Source organism: Leucoraja erinacea, chromosome 1 (assembly GCF_028641065.1).
Source record: "Leucoraja erinacea ecotype New England chromosome 1, Leri_hhj_1, whole genome shotgun sequence".
Classification (NCBI taxonomy): Eukaryota; Metazoa; Chordata; class Chondrichthyes; order Rajiformes; family Rajidae; genus Leucoraja; species Leucoraja erinaceus.
The window spans coordinates 137,043,687-137,064,342 of NC_073377.1; the positions used below are offsets into that span (position 1 = coordinate 137,043,687).

At 49.1% G+C, this 20,656-nt stretch overlaps 1 protein-coding gene across 5 annotated transcripts in view; it reads right to left on the reverse strand.

The window, feature by feature from the left end:
* The window catches only part of rufy3 (RUN and FYVE domain containing 3), an 87,374-nt gene that overhangs the window by 48,153 nt on the left and 18,565 nt on the right, over positions 1 to 20,656 (reverse strand). The window contains exon 1 of one of the 5 annotated variants that reach the window (XM_055644016.1): positions 14,450 to 15,345. The exons of the other annotated variants lie outside the window; for them this stretch is intronic. Within the exon in view, the coding sequence (XP_055499991.1) occupies positions 14,450 to 14,627 (178 nt within the window). The 5' untranslated portion in view covers positions 14,628 to 15,345. Of the gene's footprint in view, positions 1 to 14,449; positions 15,346 to 20,656 lie in introns of those variants that run through there. 5 annotated transcript variants of the gene reach the window in all.

Consider the following 20,656-nt stretch of genomic DNA (forward strand, 5'->3'; position numbering starts at 1 on the left):
TTTTAAAAACATTTTTAATATTTAATATAATCTTTAAATATCTGCCTAAGAATAACCTATTCATCCTTCACCACCTTTATATGTATATCCCGCAGAATCACCCCCCCCCCCGCCTTTTGCCTTTTGTATAAATTATATGTATGCATGAGTACGCCTGCAGAATTGTACATGTGTGCAATAAAATGCTATCCCCCCCACCCCCCCCCCCCTATCCTCTAGGGACCTTTTGTTTTTGTTTTCTGTTTCTTGTTTTTTGTACTAAATTATATGTATGCACTGAGTACGAGTACCCATAGTCAGGAACCAACCCGGGTCTCTAGCGCTGTAAGCTTTGTAAGGCAGCAACTCTACCACTGTGCCACCGTGCTGCCAGAATAGAAACCTGAAAGAGGAATATTTTTACACAGAGGGTGATGGGTGTAGAGGAGCTGCCAGAGGAGGTAGTTGAAGCTGGGACTATAACAAGATTTAAAGACATTTGACAGGTACACGGATAGGACAGGTTTAGAGGGATATGGGTCAAACACAGGCAGGTGGGACTAGTGTAGATGGGGCATGTTGGTCGGCATGGGCAAGTTGGGCTGAAGGGCGGGTTGGGCCGAAGGGCCTGTTTCCGTGCTGTATGACTCGACTCACCTATGGAGCTGATGGATCTGGGGACATTTCACTTCGGACACTACACGGGATGTACCTCCAGCATTTCAGCACAAAATCCGCGGCAACAGAGGAGATGTCTATATTCACGGGTCACGCGAGTCTTAGAAACAACAAATGGCCATTGAATAAAAAAAAACCTTAGTGAAAACCTGCCTTACTAAAACATAGGAATTTAAATAGTTAGCTTTTTCATAAATCCATGTCATAGGAATAGAATTAGGCCATTCGGCCTATCGAGTCTACTCCGCCATTCAATCATGGCTGATCGATCTTTCCCTCTCAACCCCATTCTCCTGCCTTCTGCCCATAACCCCTCACCCACACTAATCAAGAATCTGTCAATCCCCACTTTAAATATACCCACTCACTTGGCCTCCACAGCCGTCTGTGGCAAAGAAGTCCACAGATTCACCACCCTCTGACTAAAGAAATTCCTCCTCATCTCCTTTCCAAAGGCACGTCCTTTTAAAACCTGAGGATTTTAATAGTCAGCTATTTTTTCCAATGCAACCTTTTGTGTTCAACTGAGCAAAGTTTACAGAACGCACAACAGTACAGCTCAGGAACAGGCCATTCGGCCCACAATGTCTGTGCCGAACATGATACCAAAACCAACTCTTATTTGCCTGCATCTAATCCATATCGCTCCATTCTTGTATAGTCTTTTCTTTGACAACATGCAAAACAAGGCTTTTCACTGTACCTCGGTACACACGAAACTGAACTAAAATATAGATACAGTCTATGAATATAGGGGAAGCCATTTAAGACCAGGCTTGTTTTCACTGGAGTTTAGAAGGATGAGGGGATATCTGATAGAAACATATACAATTATAAAAGGACTGGACAAGCTAGATGCAGGAAAAATGTTCCCAGTGTTGGGCGTGTCCAGAACCAGGGGCCACGGTCTTAGTATAAAGGGGAGGCCATTGAGGGGAGCCACTGAGGTGAGAAAAACCATTTTCACCCATAGAGTTGCGAATTTGTGGAATTCCCTGCCACAGAGGGCAGTGGAGGACAAATCACTGGATGGATTTAAGAGAGAGTTAGATAGAGCTCTCGGGAGCTAGTGGAATCAAGGGATATGGGGGGAAGGCAAGCACGGGTTATTGATTGGGGACGATCAGCCATGATCACAATGAATGGCGGTGCTGGCTCGAAGGGCCGAATGGCCTCCTCCTGCACCTATTTGCTATGTTTCTATAACAGATAAGACACCACACATTGCTACGGTCATATGGAATATAATACCTCTAAGGGTTCCGTTAAAATTGCTTGCATCTCCCAGAACCCTGAAAGGAGACAGGGCTCCACAATGTAAAGGTTTATGCCCTTCACTCCCTGCATTCCGTATGAATGGCAATTCCTGCCTGGAATCTCAAAATCATATCCTAGCTCCGAAAATCCCAGCCACCACTTGACTGATGCCCAGGGGTTACAGAGAACACAAGACAAACGTTGCTTTTACAAGCACATCCCTTTCTCTGCTTAATGCTGTAGATTTATGTGTGTTTGAAATGGAATTAAAAGTAACATTAGCAAATTTGCAGCTGTTATAAAGCTAGGTGGCAGTGGGAACTGTGAAGAGGATGCTAGGAGGATGCAAGGTGTCTTGGACAGGGTTGGGTGTGTGGGCAGGTGCAGTATAATGTGGATAAATGTGAGGTTATCCACTTTGGTGGCAAGAACAAGGCGGCAGATTATTATCTGAATGGTGTCAGATTAGGTAATGGGGAAGTGCAACGAGACCTGGGTGTCCTTGTGCATCAGTCACTGAAACTAAGCATGCAGGTACAGCAGGCAGTGAAGAAAGCTAATGGCATGTTGGCATTCGTGATGAAAGGATTTGAGTATCGGAGCAAAGAGGTCCTTCTGCAGTTGTACAGGGCCTTCGTGAAACCACACCTGGAGTATTGTGTGCAGTTTTGGTCTCCTAATTTGAGGAAGGACATTCTTGCTATTGAGGGAGTGCAGCGTAGGTTCACAAGGTTAATTCCCGGGATGACGGGACTGTCATATGATGAAAGAATGGAACGACTGGGCATATATGCACTGGAATTTAGAAGGATGAGAGGGAATCTTATAGAAACATCTAAGATTATTAAGGGATTGGACAGGTTAAATGCAGGAAATGTGTTCCCGATGTTGTTGGGAGTCCAGAACCAGGGGCCACAGTTTAAGAATAAGGGGTAAGCCACTTAGAACTGAGATGAGGAAAAACAATTTCACCCAGAGTTGTGAATTTGTGGAATTCTCTGCCTCAGAAGGCAGTGGAGGCCGACTCACTGGATGCTTTCAAAATAGAGTTAGATAGAGGTCTTAGGGCTAGCGGAATCAAGGGATATCGGGAGAAGGCAGGAACGGGGTACTGATTGTGGAAGATCAGCCATGATCACATTGAATGGCGATGCTGGCTCAAAGGGCCGAATGGCCTACTCCTGCACCTATTGTCTATGTGTCTAATATGCCCCCACCAATGACAATTTTAAAATCTGCTATGAACCTCAAGTGTTACCCAGAGGGTGGTGGGCGTCTGTTGCCAGTGGTGGTGGAAGCAGATATACTAGGGGCATTTAAGATGTGTTCAGATAGGCACATAGATACTTGTAGAATGGAGGAAGATGGGGGTGCACAAGATCATGAGGGGAATAGATTGGGTAAACGCAGAGATGAGGAACCAGAGGACATAGGTTTAAGGTGAGATGGGGGGGGGGGGGGAGATTTCATAGGAAACTGAGGGGCAATTTTTTATTTACACAGTTTGGGTGTATGGAACAAGCTGTCAGAGGAGGTAGTTGAGGCAGGTACTATCACAACATTTAATAGACATTTGGAAGGGTCTGTTTCCATGCTGTATGATTCTACATGGATCAGGTGCAGGCTGCTGCCTCACAGTGCCAGAGACCCGGGTTTGATCCTGACTACGGGTGCTGTCTGCACAGAGTTTGCACGTTCTCCCTTTGCCATGGGTTTTCTCCGGGTGCTACGGTTTCCTCCAACACTCCAAAGATGTGCAGGTTTGTAGGTTAATTGGCTTCAGTAAATTGCCTTATAGTGCGTAGGGAGTGAATAAGAAAGTGGGAAAACAGAGTCCCAGTTGAATGGTGGGCCGAAGGGCTTGTTTCCATGCTGTATCTTTTAATCAATCAATCTCATCTTAAGGGCCTGTCCCACTTGCCGATTTTTTCGGCGACTGCCGGCATCATTGATTGACGTATCAGGTCACCGAAAAAGGAGCGGCGTGACGACGTATTGACGCGCGGTGTCTCCTCAAGTGGCGCAACATTTGTTTTGTCGACATTGGATTTTGAAATGTTCAAAATCTTTTGGCGACCCTGATATGTCAGTCAATGACGCCGGCAGTCGCCGAAAAAATCGGCAAGTGGGACAGGCCCTTTAAGCCTGTGCCCTCTAGTGTTAGAATCCTCTACCCTGGGAAAAAGACACGAGTCACAGGGAGAACGTACAAACTCCAAACAGACAGCATCCTTGGTCAGGATCAAACCTGGGTCTCTGGTGCTGTGAGACAGCAGCTCTATCAGCTGTAAGAGGAAGGAGATTCCCCTCATGGGCAACTTTTTCCACTATGATAGTCTGTAACTGGAACAAGCTGCCAGAGGAAGCTTTCAAATTAGATACAATGACAGCTTTTAAAAGATATTGAAACAGATGGATGGACAGGTAGAGGGTTATGGGCTCGATGCAGGCAAATGGGACTGGGCTGGAATGCTGAAGACGGGTCTCGACCCAAAATGTCTCCTATTCCTTCTCACCAGGGATGCTGCCTGACCCACTGAGTTACTCTAGCATTTTGTGTCTGGCCTGGAATGCCAACTTGGTCAGTATCGGCAATGTGGGCCGAAGGGCCTGTTCCTGAGCTGTGGGGCTCTGTGACACTTATCTGTTGGTCAAGACCCCCAAATCCCACCTGTCTATTCCCTCCGCAGATGCCTGGCCCGCTGAGTTCCTCCAGCACTTTGTGTGTTATCTGCTTCACCAGTTCCTGATTGGCTGTGACGTGCCTTTGGGGGAGGCGCTGGGGGACTGAGAGTCCGTCTAGTGGCACAACGCGAGGAGCAGGGAATCGTGACAAGGTCAGGTCCCCAAGTGCGAGGGGTTTCTGTTTGGCAAGTCCAACCAGGGCAGGACCTTCACAGTGAATGGCAGGATGTTTCCATTAGTGGGAGAGTCAGGGACCAGAGGGCACAGCCTCAGAATATCTCTAGAAAGGAGATGAGGAGGAATTTCTTCAAAGCGTGGTGAATCTCGTGGAATACATGGCCACAGACGGCGGCGGAGGCCAAGTCAGCGTGTATATTTAAAGTTGTCAGGGGTTATGGGAAGAAGGCAGGAGAATGGGGTTGAGAGGGAAAGATAGATCAGCCATGATTGAATGGCGGAGTAGAAGTAGACTCAATGGGTTGAATGGCCTGATTCTGCGCCAATGACTTATGAACTAATGACTCTGCAGAGTTTTTTAGACCAGATGAATACAGATGCATATTTGCCTGAAAGTAGAATCATAGGTCAAAGGTTTTTTGTACATTCATCTTCATTAGTCAGGATATTAGGTATAGAAGTTGGGATCTTATGATATGTTGTACAAGACGCTAATGAGGCCGCATTTGTTGTGTTGTGTTCAGATTTTGTTTTTAATCTTCCTTTAGGAAAGATGTTGTTAAGCTGGAAAGAGTGCTGAAAAGATTGACAAAGATCTTGCCAAGGCTGATGGTCTGAGCTATAGGGAGCCTATATATGAGCTATAGGCAGGCTGGAACACTATTCCTTCGAGCGCAGGAGGATGAGGGGTGTTTAAGATCATGAGGGGAATAGATCGGGTGAATGCATGGAGTCTTTTACTTGGAGTAGGGGGATCAAGAACCAACATGTAGGTTTCAGGTGAGAGGGGAAGGATTTAATAGGAACCCGAGGGGCAGCTTTTTCTACACAGTGGGTGTATGGAACGACCTGTCAGAGGAGGTAGTTAAGGCAGGGACTATAACATTTAAATGACATTTGGACGTACGTGGATCGGACAGGTTTAGTGGGTTATGGGCCAAACGCGGTGTGACTAGCGTAGATGGGACATGTTGGTCGGCGTGGGCAAGTTGGGCCATTTCTATGCTGTGTGACCCAATACTATTGAGAAGTATTAAAACGGAGACACGAGGAACTGCAGATGCTGGAAAAACTCAAATCATTGCCCATCCATTCCCTCCGTAGATGCTGCCCGAGCTGCGGAGGTGCTCCAGCACTTTATGTTTGATCTGAGATGCACTGCTGTTACGCACCTTCAAGCATTTCCATCTGATCCACCCACACTGTTAAATCCTCCCAAGAGCCTTTCAAAGGGCAGCACAAAATAAAAAGAAAAAAGAAATAAAGTCATGCAAATAAAAAAAACAGCCATAGAGGAAAATAAATGAACGTTAATGCTGCCAAATATACAAATCAAATGTAATTGATTGAAAGATACAGCATAGAACCAGGCCCTTCGGCCCATGAGTCCACCGATCACCCATTCACGCTAGTTCTGTCATCCCACTTTCTCATCCACTCACTACACACGATTGGCAATTTACAGAGGGTCAATTAACCTACAAACCCGCACGTCTTTGGGATGTAGGAGGAAACTGGAGCATCCGGAGAAAACACACACGCAATTACAGGGAGAACGTGCAAACTCCACGCAGACAGCACCCAAGGTTAGGATCAAACCGAGGTCTCTGGCACTGTGAGGCAACGGCTCTACCAGCTTTGCCACTGTGCTCCCATGACTTTAAATATTTCCCTAGATTTTTGGCTGGCATTTCAAGGAATGGAGGGGTACTGATCACGTGCAGGTAGATAAGAGATGGTCCAGGCATTGTTTGACATGAGCATTGTGGGCCGAAGGGCCTGTTACTGTACTGTAATGTTCTATGTTCTAGATCTTATGGACCGATGGCCTTCTGTGATCAGGTCCAGAGATATTGTAGCCGTAAGTTTAATAGTAATGGCTGAAGTCAGTGATCCTGGGTTCCATTTTCAGCATTTACCATTTACCCAAACACACGCCAAGGTTTAGAAAGAGCCAACGCCAACCAGAATAGCCACAAGACCAAAATTACTTCACATGCACGCAATCACATCATAGGTTCCAAAACAGGAAAGGGTTGTTGTTGATTAAAAGAGACAATGTGGAAACAGGCCCTTCAGCCCACCGAGTCCATGCTGACCATCGATCACCCGTTCACACAAGTTCTATGTTATCCCACTTTCTCATCCACTCCCTACACACTAGGAGCAATTGACTGAGGACAAGTAATGTACAAACCTGCATGTCATTGTAATGTGGAGAAAACCCAGACGGTCACAGGCAGAACGTGCAAACTCCACACAGGCAGCACGTAAAGTTGAGAAAGCTGAGAGGGGGTGGGGGGCAGGACAAAGTATGGCCAGCAATAGGTGTACACAGAGGAGGGTTTTTTTGACAGGCAGATTGTTGGGCAAACGCCAGAGATGAAGAGATCGGTTGGGTTATAACATAGTCGTCAGCAGAGTGGCGTAGTGGGTAGAGTTGCTGCCTCACAGTGCCAGAGACCCGGGTTCCATTCCGATTACAGGGGCTGTCTGTATGGAGTTGGCACGTTCTCCCTGTGACCATGTTGGTTTTCTCTGGGTGCTCCGGTTTCCTCCCAGATCCATATATAGGCATATGGATGAGAAGGGAATGGAGGGTTATGGTATGAGAGCAGGCAGGTGGGACTAAGGGGAAAAAACATTTGTTCGGCACGGACTTGTAGGGCCAAGATGGCCTGTTTCCGTGCTGTAATTGTTATATGGTTATATCCCAAAGATGTACAGGTTTATTGGTTAATTTGTTTCTGTAAATTGCTCCCTAATGTGTAGGCCCATTCTTGGTCACATGTGTGACCAAAATGATGTCAAATTGTGGAGTACATCTTTTCCAATTCTGAAAGCATTACACGTATATTGTTTTGTGCTATATATACATATATACCTATATTACTAAAACTCTGTTCTTGACCGGTTTCGGCTTTCTGTGCTGCGGTTTCCGAGAGTACGCCGCCACCTACGGCCGTCATTTTTGGCCACCTCGCTCAGAGCCCCCCTGCGCCGCGTGTGTGCCGAGGATTTTTCCCGTCGATGAAAATTGACAGATATTAATGTTTTTACACCATTCCCCATTCTCTCTGCTGCCCCCGCTGGAGGGAGGGGGAGGGACTATAAAACCAGGAGGTGGTGTGCCTCAATCAGTCTCTGCAAGTGGTGTGCCTCAATCAGAGCTTTCAATAATAATAATAATAATATTTTATTTATGGGCGCCGTTCAAGAGTCTCAAGGACACCTTACAAACATTTAGCAGGTAGAGGAAAACCATGCAAGGGGAATGAAATAAATAGTAGAGACATGACTAGTACACAAAGTAAATACAGAATTCAATATAAAACACAGTATGAGGCAATTAATGCACAGATGAAAAGGGACGGCACGTGGGGCGAAGGATAGGCAGAGGTGAAGAGATGGGTCTTGAGGCGGGGCTGGAAGATGGTGAGGGACACGGAATTGCTGATCAGTTGGGGGAGAGAGTTCCAGAGCCTGGGAGCTGCCCTGGAGAAGGCTCTGTCCCCAAAACTGCGGAGGTTGGACTTGTGGATGGAGAGGAGACCAGCTGATGTGGATCTGAGGGACCGTGAGGGTTGGTAGGGGGAGAGGAGGTCAGTGAGATATGGGGGGGGGGGCAGATGGTGGAGGGCTTTGTAGGTGAGGATCAGGATTTTGTAGGTGATCCGGTGGGAGATGGGAAGCCAGTGAAGTTGTTTGAGGACTGGAGTGATGTGATGCCAGGATTTGGTGTGGGTGATGAGTCGGGCGGTTGCGTTCTGGACCAGTTGGAGTCGGTCGATGTAGGTGGAGCTGATGCCAAGGAGAAGTGAGTTGCAATAGTCCAGTCGGGAGGAGAGGAAGGCATGGATGAGTCTTTCAGCAGCGGGCGGTGTGAGAGAGGGTCTGAGTTTGGCGATGTTGCGGAGATGAAAGAAGGAGGTTTTAATGACATGGCGGATGTGAGGCTCAAGGGAGAGGGTGGAATCAAAGATCACGCCAAGGTTGCGGGCCTGGGGAGATGGGGAGACAGTGGTGCCGTCGATGGTGAGAGTGGGGTTATTGATTTTGCTGAGTGTGGCTTTGGAGCCTATGAGGAGGAATTCTGTCTTATCGCTGTTGAGTTTGAGGAAATTATGTTGCATCCAGGTTTTTATAGCTGACAAACAGGAGTTGATATGGGAGAGGGGGGGGTTGTGGGGGGATTTGGTGCCAAGGTAGATCTGGGTGTCATCAGCGTAGCAGTGGAAGTCCAGATTGAAGTGGCGGAGTATCTGACCAAGGGGGAGGATGTAGATGATGAAGAGGAGGGGGCCGAGTACGGAGCCTTGGGGAACGCCTTGAGTGACTGTGGCTGTAGCAGAGGTGTGGTTGTGGAGAGAGATGAAGTGGGATCTGTTGGAAAGGTAGGAACGGAGCCAGCTGAGTGCAGAGCCTTCAATGCCGAGGTCTTTGAGTCTGGTGAGCAGGATGTTATGGTTCACTGTGTCGAAGGCTGTGCTCAGGTCGAGGAGGATGAGGATGTTGAGGGAACCAGTGTCAGCAGAGGTGAGGAGGTCGTTGAGAACTTTGAGGAGAGCAGTTTCTGTGCTATGGAGGGGGCGAAAGCCAGATTGGAGGGGTTCAAGTAGGTTATACGCAAGGAGGTGGGAATGAAGTTGCGACGCAACTATACGCTCCAGGGTTTTTGAAAGAAAGGGGAGGTTTGAGATTGGGCGGTAGTTAAAGAGAGAGGAGGGATCAAGACCAGGTTTAAACTTTAAGATTGGTGTAACAGCAGCAGTTTTGAAAGCGGAGGGGACAATTCCTTGGGACAATGAGGAGTTGAAGAGATTAGTGAGGTAGGGGCAGAGAACGGGGAGGCAGGACTTCAACAGGGGAGTGGGGAGAGGATCGAGGGAGCAGGTAGTGGGTTTGGAAGAGCTGATGAGTTTGTGGAGATTTCAATAGGGGTGACCATGTCAAATTGGGAGAGGAAGCAGTGTGGAGATGGGGTACGGATGTTGAAAGGAGGGGCCTTGGTAGGTGGTGGAGTAGATGCTGGGGAGTCGGGTACAGGGGATAAAGATTGATAGATGGTGCTGATTTTATCAGCGAAAAAGTGGAGGAATGAGTTGCAGAGATCCGGAGTAGAGGTAGGGAGAGTGTTGGCTTGAGGCTTGAGGAGGTTGACCACTGTGGAGAAGAGGGTCCTGTGGTTTAGGCTGGGATCGGTGAATATGAAGGAGAGGTAGGCAGATTTTGCAGCAATGAGAGCATCTTTGTAGTCAGTGAGGTGGAGTTTGTAAGCTTGAATGACACTGACAATTGTCTACAGCACTGTGAGTACCCTTAATCTGGTTTGAAAATGAAAATATGGTTAGAGGTAAAAAAAAGCACTGCCTGCAAATGATTGTTTGGGTTTGGGTTGAAGTAAAAAGGCACTCTCTCTCTTCCCCCCCTCCCTCTCCTCTCCCCCCCCCCCCCCCCCCTCCCCTCCTCTCCTCCCCCCCTCCTCTCCTCTCCTCTCCCCCCCCCCTCTCCTCCTCCCCCCCTCCCCCTCCCCTCTCCTCTCCCCCCTCTCCCCTTTTCCTCCTCCCCCTCTCTCTCCCCCCCCCCCTCTTCCTCCCCCTCTCCTCTCTCCCCCCCTCCTCTCCCTCCCCCCTCTCCACCCCCCACTCTCTCCCCTCTTCTCCTCCCCCTCCTCTCCCCCCTCTCTCCCCTCTCCCCTCCTCCTACTCTCTCACCCCACCCCCCTCCTCTCCCTCCACCCCCCCTCTTTTTCTCCCCCCCCTCACCGTCTCTCCCCTAAACCCCCCCTCCCCCCCCCTCCTCTCCCCCCCCTCTCTCTTTCTCCCCCACCGTCTCTCCCCCCCTAAACCCCCCCCCTCCCCCCTCTCACCCCCTCCCTCTCCCCCACCTTGCCCCTCTCCACCCTCTTGTGTCTCTGCCCCCCCTCTCTCTGCCCTCACTCTCTCTCTGCCCCTTCTCCTCCCCCCCCCCCCCCCCCCCTAGATGTGTGACTGCAAGTTGGGGGCTATGCGTCAGTAGATAGGGTGGTTATGGGGTAAAAGGAGCAAATTAATAATATTAATATAATATCAAGGAGGGTAATTAGCGCAAGTGCGGGGGGGGGATAGTTAGTGTGTGTGACGCTGCATGCCGCCTCGCCCCCCACAACCGCACGTTGGGGGAACAGACCCAACGGGTCTGCACTTGGTCTAGTATATATATATATATACACACACACCGCTTCTTAAAATCTGTGTGATGTCACACACGTGACCAGTGATTTTTCACCTCTAACCCTAAACAAACATTGTCAGCATAACATATTACATTTTCACTTGATAAACTGAAAAAAAATGTTATGTACATGATTCATATTATTTTTCAGTTTATCAAGTGAAAATGTAATATGTTATGCTGATAATGTTTGTTTAGGGTCAGAGGTGAAATATGACTGGTCACGTGTGTGACATCACACAGGTGCATTTTGTAAACTCTGTGAATTTAAAAAAGCTAGAATGTTCATATCTTTAGCAGACCTGCATTAAAGATCTGTAGGTAGGAAAATAGCAATGAATAAAATTAATCTCTTATATTATTTTTTTTATTGTATTACCTTGCATCACGTGTGTGACATTTTGGTTCACTTTCCAAAGAATGGGCCTACAGGGAGTGGATGAGGTAGTGGGATCACATAGAACTAGTGCGAACGGGTGATCGATGGTCAGCATGGACTCAATGGGCGTCTCTGAACCACATCAATACATGACCACCACTAAGCTTACATTTGGATCCCTTCATTCTAGTCTCTCCCATTGTGGAAACACCCCCCCACCCCCGTGTATCCTCACCCTATCCCCCCTCCGTCTATCCTCAACCTCTCCCTCTTCCTCCCCCCCCCGCTGGGATCCAGTAATGGCGTCCAAGACCATGCCTCCCTGAAAGTGGCAGCACAAGTAGATACAGAAAAGAAGGCCCTTTGGCCCACTGAGTCCATGCTGACCATCAAATGCTTGCCTTCATCAGTTGGGGCATTGACTACAAGAGTCAGGTAAAGAGTGCTGAATTAACTCAGCTGGTCAGACAGCATCGCTGGTAGTCATGGATAGATGATGTTTCATCTCAGGACCCTTCTTCAGTGATTGAAGTAGACGGGGAGAAAGCTAGAAAAGAGCTGATGGGGAGTCATGAGGTCATGTTGCAGCTGTATAAAACGCTGGTTAGGCTGCTTTCGAAGTACTATGTGCAGTTCTGGTCGCCGCCATCACAGGAAGGATGTGGACCAAGGGGCCTGTTCTAGTGCTGTACTGTTCTATATAATGTTGTAATGAGATCACCGTTGAGTCATAGTCTAGCAGTGTGGAAATTGTCCCTTCGACCCAACCTGCCCACATCAAAAAAACTTGTTCTATCTACACTCAGCCCACCTGCCTGTGTTTGGCCCATATCCATCTAAACCTATCCTATCCATGTACCTGTCCAAAATGTTTCTTAAACTGTGCAATAGTACCAGACTCAACTACCTCCTCTGGCAGCTCATTCCATACACCCACCACCCTCTGTGTGAAAATGTTACCCCTCAGGTTTCTATTAAATCTTTCCCCCTTCACCTTAAACCTATGTCCTCAGATTCCCAACTCTATGCATTTACCTGATCTATTCCCCTCCTGATCTTATACACCTCTATAAGATCACTCCCTCATCCTCCTGTGCTCCAAGGAATAAAGTCCTACCCCGTTCCCTATCGCTCAGACCCTAGAGTCCTGGCAACATCCTCATAAATTTCTCTGCACCCTTTCCAGCTTGATAACATCTTTCCTAGTAACATGGTGTCCAGAACCGAACACAATACTCTAAGTGCGGTCTCACTAACAGCTTGTATACTAACAACTGCAACATGACCTCCCAACTTCTATACTCAATACTCTGTATGTAAATGTGTATGCCAATGTGCCCAAAACCTTCTTGACCACCCCATCTACCTGTTATGCTTATTTCAAGGAATCACGCACCTGCACTACTAGATCCCTCTGCTCTACAACATTCCCCAGAGGCCTATCGTTCACTGCGTAGGTCCGGCCCATGTTAGACTTTCCAAAATGCAACATCTCACATTTTTCCACCAACCATTCCCCTGCCCACCGGCCCAATAGATCAAGATCCTGCTGTAAACTTTGATAGCCATCTTCACCATCTACACCATACCACCCACTTTAGTGTCACCCACAAACATGCCAAGCATAACATGTACGTTCTCATCCAAATCATTGATATAGATGACAAACATCTTGGAGACTTCTGCAAATTGTCTCTGGTGTGTAGGATAGTGCTCGCATACGCGGTAATCGCTGGTCAGCACGGACTGGTGGGCCGAAGGGCCTGTTTCCACTTTGTATCTCTTAACAAAAAACTAAAGAAAGGTATAGCAGCAGGCCCTCCAATCAGCACAAACCAAAGCCAAAGCCCTTCGGCGCTAGATAAATGCAGCTAATATCAAAAACCCACAACAGTCTGGCCAGCTCTGGGTAAAAGACTCTACATTCACCCTATCTATTCCTCTCATGAATTTACACACCTCTATAAGATCACCCCATATCCTCCTGCACACCAAGGAACAGAGTCCCAGCCTGCTCAACCTCTCCCTGTAGCTCAGGTCCTCTAGTCCTGGCAACATCTTTCCTTGCTGCACAGCATCGTTCCTGCAGCAGGGTGCCCAAAACTGAACGCAATCCTCTAAGTGTGTGACCTCACCGACTAATCCAAATTATGGCGCTGTATACATAAGATTTCTAGAATAATCTCTTGTGGTTTGCCAAGGGACAATTCAGTAAGATTCAGACACGGCAGGAAAAAGCAAAGATTATGCTTTATGATCTTTGGGGAAAAGCGAGCCCGGAGCGATTAAGGGCTTGGTCGCCAGACTGAAGTGCAGCGTGCACGTTGAGCAGGGGATTTGCCCAGTTACCCAGGGGAAGGGAGGCGTTAACACCAAAGGTGGCGAGACACACACACACTCAATGAGACGATTGACGCTGCCTGACGAACTAGGAGCCAAACCTCCTCTGCCCCTCCCTCCCTCTCTCCGTTAGAGATAAATAAAACAACCGTATGCATTGTCGCCTGCGCTTTTCCAAATCCCCAAGACATTTGCAAACCTGACATCGTTGCAAATTAAAAGCACCCATTTTCTGCAACATCGCTTGCATGTATTGAATGGCAAAAATGCATTTTTTTGTTTTGTTTTTTTTTGGGGGGGGGGGGGTCAAAAATCCCAATTGCAACAGCTGTCAATTCTTGGCGAGGGCGCACCAGGAATGTTTGCAGCCTCGGAACCGTCTGACACTGGCTACATTTGAAAGATCTTGACATAGGCCTGGACGTGTTCCCAATCAAGTTAGGTTAGGATGTTTTATTTTTAATTGTCGATCTACTGTGTATCGCGTTGTTACTTGCGAGCAGAGCACCAAGGCAAATTTGACTAAATGTGTATACATATTTGGCTGATAAAATGTATTCAATTCAATAGTATACTTGATATGAAATAATAATGAAACAGTGCAGTGCATCGGTGGCAATGCAGCGAAGGGCAGGAGGGTTGCAGGGCGTGGGTGTGTGTAAGAGAGGTTGGGAAGTGTGCATCTTTCCCCCCATGTATCTGCAAAAGGGTGGGCTGGCTGCAGCTGCAGGCGGCGTTTACCTTCGTGGCTGGGCTCGGGGTCGGGGGTGAGGGAGATGTCGTTGAGCTCCCGCAGACACAGCCACTCGCCGTCCACCGACACTCGGAAGTTGCACAGGTAGATGGTCTCTCGGGCCGCCTGCGTGATCTTGTCCGTGGACGGGGTGGGAGCGTCGCTCTGCGGGGTCAGGTCCGACATGCTGCAAGCAGCTGGGTGGGTGGCTGGGTGGACGGGCAGACAGATGAAAGCTCTCCCGTCTCCTCTCCTCTCCTCCCGCTGCAACAGAGGGATGGATGGCTACACCACACGACACCAGGCGACAGATGCAGCGACGGTGAGTCAGCAAACAGCAGCTTATCCGACAACTCCAATCGAAGGCTTTATTTGCTAGGTTGCAAAAATCAATGCCAAAGGCACAGCACCGATGCAAAACCGCTATATCGGCGCGAAAGTCCCAAACCGATGCAAAGACCCAGCGCAAAGATGCGAACCCGATACAAACAAACAAAGATCAGTGCAAAGATGCGAACTCGATGCAAAAATTAGTGCCAACGTCCAAACACTAATGCAAAGATGCGAAACCGACGCAAAATCAGTGCAATGGTCCAAAACCAATGCAAAGATGCGAAACGGATGCTGCTCAGATGTCAGGGACTGCACACAGCATACTCGGCGCCAGCAAGAAACCGCTTGACTGCTTGCAGATCGTGGATAAACTAAAATGGCTGGCTCTGCCTAACCCTGGGCTGCAAATTAAAGCACCACCTGACTTTGATTCGGATCCATAAGCAATTCCCGAGATGCTCAGATGATGCTGCAGCGGAGTGTAATTGGTGCTGGCGAGGCGACCCGTTTGCCAGACGCGAGTAACTGCACACATAACTCATCCATCCGCCCTGCCGGCCGGCGCAATGCAACAACTCCCTGCCCGGCCATGCACTCTCACAACAACATCAAACCATGCTATGCAACGCCACCCACATCAACACAGCGACCTTCCAAAGATGCCCAACCTGGGCACCGGCTGCACCGTGCAGAGACACGTTAGACTCATGGAGTGTGGAAACAGGCCCTTCAGCCCAACACATGTCCCAGCTACACTAGTCCCACCTGCCTGCGTTTGGCCCTTATGCCTCCAAATCTGTCCCATCCATGTACCTTAAAACCTCCTCCTTTCACCTCCGCAACATCGCCAAAATCAGACCCTCTCTCACACCTCCCGCTGCTGAAAGACTCATCCATGCCTTCATCTCCTCCCGATTGGACTACTGCAACTCACTTCTCCTTGGCATCAGCTCCACCTATATCAACCGACTCCAACTGGTCCACAACGCAGCCGCCCAACTCATCACCCACACCAAATCCTGGCATCACATCACTCCAGTCCTCAAACAACTTCACTGGCTTCCCATCTCCCACCGGATCACCTACAAAATCCTGGTCCTCACCTACAAAGACCTCCACCATCTGGTCCCCCCCATATTTCATTGACCTCCGCTCCCCCTACCAACCCTCACGGTCCCTCAGATCCACATCAGCCGGTCTCCTCTCCATCCACAAATCCAACCTCCGCAGTTTTGGGGACAGAGCCTTCTCCAGGGCAGCTCCCAGGGTCTGGAACTCCCTCCCCCAACTGATCCGCAATTCCGTGTCCCTCACCATCTTCCAGTCCCGCCTCAAGACCCATCTCTTCACCTCTGCCTATCCTTAGCCCCACGTCCCCCTCCCTTTTCATCTGTGCTTGAATTGCCTCATATTGTGTTTTGAATTGAATTCTGTCTTTAATTTGTATACTAGTCATGTCTCTACTATTTATTTCATTCCGCATACATGTTTTTCCTCTACTTGCTAAATGTTTGTAAGGTGTCCTTGAGACTCTTGAAAGGCGCCCATAAATAAAATTTATTATTATTATTATCACCTGTCTAACTGTTTCTTAAATGTTGGGATAATCCCAGCCTCAACTACCTCCTCTAATATCTTGTTTAAGAAGGAACTGCAGATGCTGGAGAATCGAAGGTACACAAAAAAGCTGGAGAAATTCAGCGGGGGCAGCAGCATCTATGGAGCGAAGGAAATAGGCAACGTTTCGGGCCGAAACCCTTCTTCAGACTGATCGGGGGCGGGGTTGGGACAAGAAAGGAAAAAGGAGGAGCCCGAAGGCTGGGGGATGGGAGGAGACAGCAGGGGGACTGAGGAAGGGGAGGAGACAGCAAGGACTAACAAAATTGGGAGAATTCGATGTTCATGCCCCCAGGATGCAGACTCCCCAAACGGAATATGAGGTGCTGTTCCTCCAATTTCCGGTGCTGCTCGCTGTGGAGGAGACCCAGGACAGAGAGGTCGGAGACGGAGTGGGAGGGGGAGTTGAAGTGCTGAGCCACCGGGAGGTCAGCTTGGTTATTGCGGACCGAGCGGAGGTGTTCGGCGAAACGATCGCCCAACCTCCGCTTGGTCTCACCGACATAGATCTGCTGACATCTAGAGCAGCGGATGCAATAGATGAGGTTGGAGGAGATGCAGGTAAACCTCTGTCGCACCTGGAACGATTGCTTGGGTCCTTGAACGGAGTCGAGGGGGGAGGTAAAGGGACAAGTGTTGCATCTCTTGCGGTTGCAAGGGAAAGTGCCCGGGGAGGGGGTGGACCGAGAGGGAAGGGAAGAATTGACAAGGGAGTTATGGAGGGAGCGGTCTTTGCGGAAGGCAGATATGGGGGGAGATGGGAAGAAGATGTGGCGAGTGGCGGGGTCACGTTGGAGGTGGCGAAACTGACGGATTACCTTTTGTATGTGACGGCTGGTGGGGTGAAAGCTGAGGACTAGGGGGACTCTGCCCTTGTTGTGAGTGGGGGGATGGGGAGAGAGAGCAGTGTTGCGGGATATGGAAGAGACCCTGGTGCGAGCCTCATTTATGGTGGAGGAGGGGAACCCCCGTTCCCTGAATAATGAGGACATTTCAGATGTCCTGGTGTGGAACGCCTCATCCGTGGAGCAGATGCGGCGTAGACGGAGGAATTGGGAGTAGGGGATGGAGTCCTTACAGGAAGCAGGGTGGGAAGAAGTGTAGTCCAGATAGCCATGGGAGTCAGTGGGTTTATAGTGGATGTCGGTCAGAAGTCTATCACCTGCAATGGAGATAGTGAGGTAAAGGAATGGTAGGGAAGTGTCGGAAATGGTCCAGGTGTATTTGAGTGCCGGATGGAAGTTAGTGGTGAAGTGGATGAAGTCAGTCAGTTGTATGCCGGTGCAGGAGGTGGCACCAAAGCAGTCGTCGATGTAGCGGAGGTAGAGGTCGGGGATGGGGCCCTGGTATGTATTGAACAAGGATTGCTTGACGTAACCGACAAATAGGCATGCATAGCTGGGGCCCATGCGTGTGCCCATAGCTACGCCTTGTATTTGGAGGAAATGGGAGGAGTCGAACGTGAAGTTATTGAGGGTAAGGACCAGCTCCGCTAGGCGGAGGAGAGTGTCAGTGGCTGGGTATAGGTTGCTTCTCTGGTCGAGGAAGAACCGGAGGGCTTTGAGACCATCGTGGTGGAGGATGGAGGTGTAGAGTGACTGGACGTCCATGGTGAAGATGAGGGGGTGAGGGCTTAGAGAATGGAATGCGCGGAGACGACGGAGAGTGTCTGAGGTGTCTTGAACATAGGTAGGGAGGGATTTAACCAAGGGTGATATGATGGAGTCAAGGTATTTGGAAATGAGTTCGGTGGGGCACGAACAGGCAGAGACAATGGGTCTTCCGGGGCAGTCAGGCTTGTGGATGCTAGGGTCCTCTAATATCTTGTTCCATACACCCACCACCTTTTATGTGAGAAGATTATTCCTATTCAATCTTTTCCCCTTCTCCTGAAACCTATGTCCTCTAGTTCTCGATTCCTCTACTCTGGTCAAAAGATTGTGCATCTACCCGATCTATTCCTCTCATGATTTTATACAACTCTTATAAGATCACCCCTCATCCTCCTGCGCTCCAAGGAATAGAGACCCAGCCTGCCTAACCTCTCCCTGTAGCTCAGACCTTCTAGTCCTGGCAACATCCTCGTAAATCTTCGCTGTAGCCATTACATCAGCACACACCCAGGTACAAAGTGTTGGAAGAACTCAGTGGGTCAGGCAGTATCTGTGGGAGGGCAGGAGTAACTCAGGAGTCTGAAAATGAAGGGTCCCGACCCGAAACATCACCTATCCATGTTCTCCAGAGATGCTGCCTGCCCCGATGAGTTACTTCAGCACTCTGTGTCTTCTTTTGTAAGCCCGCATCTGCAGATCCTTGTGTCTACCGTACAGTGAAAGGCCGAGATAGAGTGGATGTGGAGAGGATATTTCCACTAGTGGGAGAGTCTAGGGTCTTAGCCTCAGAAAAATAGGACACACATTTAGAAACATGAGGAGGAAGAGGGTGGTGAATCTGTGGAATTCATTGCCAGACGGCTGTGGAGGCCCAGTCAATGTATATTTTTAACGAAGGGATTGACAGATTCTTGATTTGTACAGATGTCAGGGGATATGGGGAGAAGACAAGAGAATGGGGTTGAGAGGAAATGATAGACCAGCCATGATTGAATGGCGGAGTTGACTTGATGGGCCGAATGGCCTAATTCTGCTCCTATGACGTCTAACCATGAATTCAGCGGGTCGGGCAGCACCCCTTGAGAACAATGACAGGTGGCGTTTCGGGTCAGGAATCTTTTTCAGTCTGAAGAAGGGTCCCGACCCGAAACGTCACCCATCCTTTTTCTCTGGAGATGCTGTCTGACCCGCTGAGTTACTCCAGCACTTTGTGTCCATCTTTGGTATAGAGCAGCATCTGCAGTTCCTTGTTTCCACATGTTGGTGGAATCAGATAACATCATTACATTTAAAGGGCCGACACTTCAGTAGGCAAGGCGTGAAGGAGACAAATCTACTGGGGGCAAACGGGATCAGTTTGGATGAGCAAAAAGGTCAGCATGTACATGGTGGGCCGAAGGGCCCAATTTTGTGCTGTAAGATGATGATGACACAACCATATGGAGGCATAGAGTCATACAGGGCAGAAACAGGCCCTTCGGCCCACCACATCCATGCCGTCCATTGTTTAGTTTAGTTTAGAGATACAGCATGGAAACCGGTCCTTCGGCCCACCAAGCCTATTCCGACCGTCGATCACCCGTTCACATTAGTTCCACATTATCCCACTTTCACATCCACTCCTTACACACTGGGGGCAATGTACAGAGGGCCAATTAATCTACAAACCCGCAGGTCTTTGGGATGTGGGGGGAAACCAGAGCACCCGGAAGAAATCCACGCGGTCACAGGTAGAATGTGCAAACTCCACACGGACAGCAAATGAGATCAGGATCGAACCCGGGTCTCTGGAGTTGTGAGGCAGCAACTCTACCACTGTGCCACCCATTGTAACTATCTACACAAATCCCATTAGGTACAGTAAGTCAGTAGCTTCTACACCTTGGTAAAACTCAGGCAATGTTCAAAGGCTACACGCAGTTCCTTATGACTTTGATAGAGGCCATTTGGCCACCCTGTGTTCATACTAGCTCACAGGGCAGTCCCACACCCCACCAATTTTTCCTGAAAGCACTTCTCTCCAGATTCCCATCAACTCTGCCCAGACTACCCGTCACCTACATACTAGGGGCGATTAACTCCCCAGACCGCATGCCTTTGGCATGTGTGAAGCAACCCATGTGGTCACCGGGAGAATGTGCAAACTCCATAGAGACAGCAGGGGAGGTTGGGACCGAACATGGGTCAACAGGGCTGTGAGGCAGTGGCTCCAACACTTGCACCACCGTGTCTCCAAAAATCAAAAACGGCACACCCTGCATCTGAGGGGAATAAAACTAATTGCTGAATGTATTTGGAGCACCCGAAATCAACAAACCCCTGTTACAAGTGATCCGACCTCAAACTCTCATCATGAATGTTGCTCAGGCTGAAGGCAGGTATTGGAGATGGATGCACACAGAATCAAGTGAGTCAGCATAATGAGGAAGATGCTTAAAATAACCTAGACATATTGACTGGTTACATCACAGCCTGGCTCAGTAATTCAAATGCCCAGGAACAAAGAAGACTACATTGACCAGCGCCCCACCTACACTAGTCCCACCACCTACACTAGTCCCACTGACACTAGCCCCACAAACACTGGTCCCACCTGCCCCACCTTCCCCACCAGTTCCCCACCTTCAGCAGTTCCCACCTTCACCAGTCCCA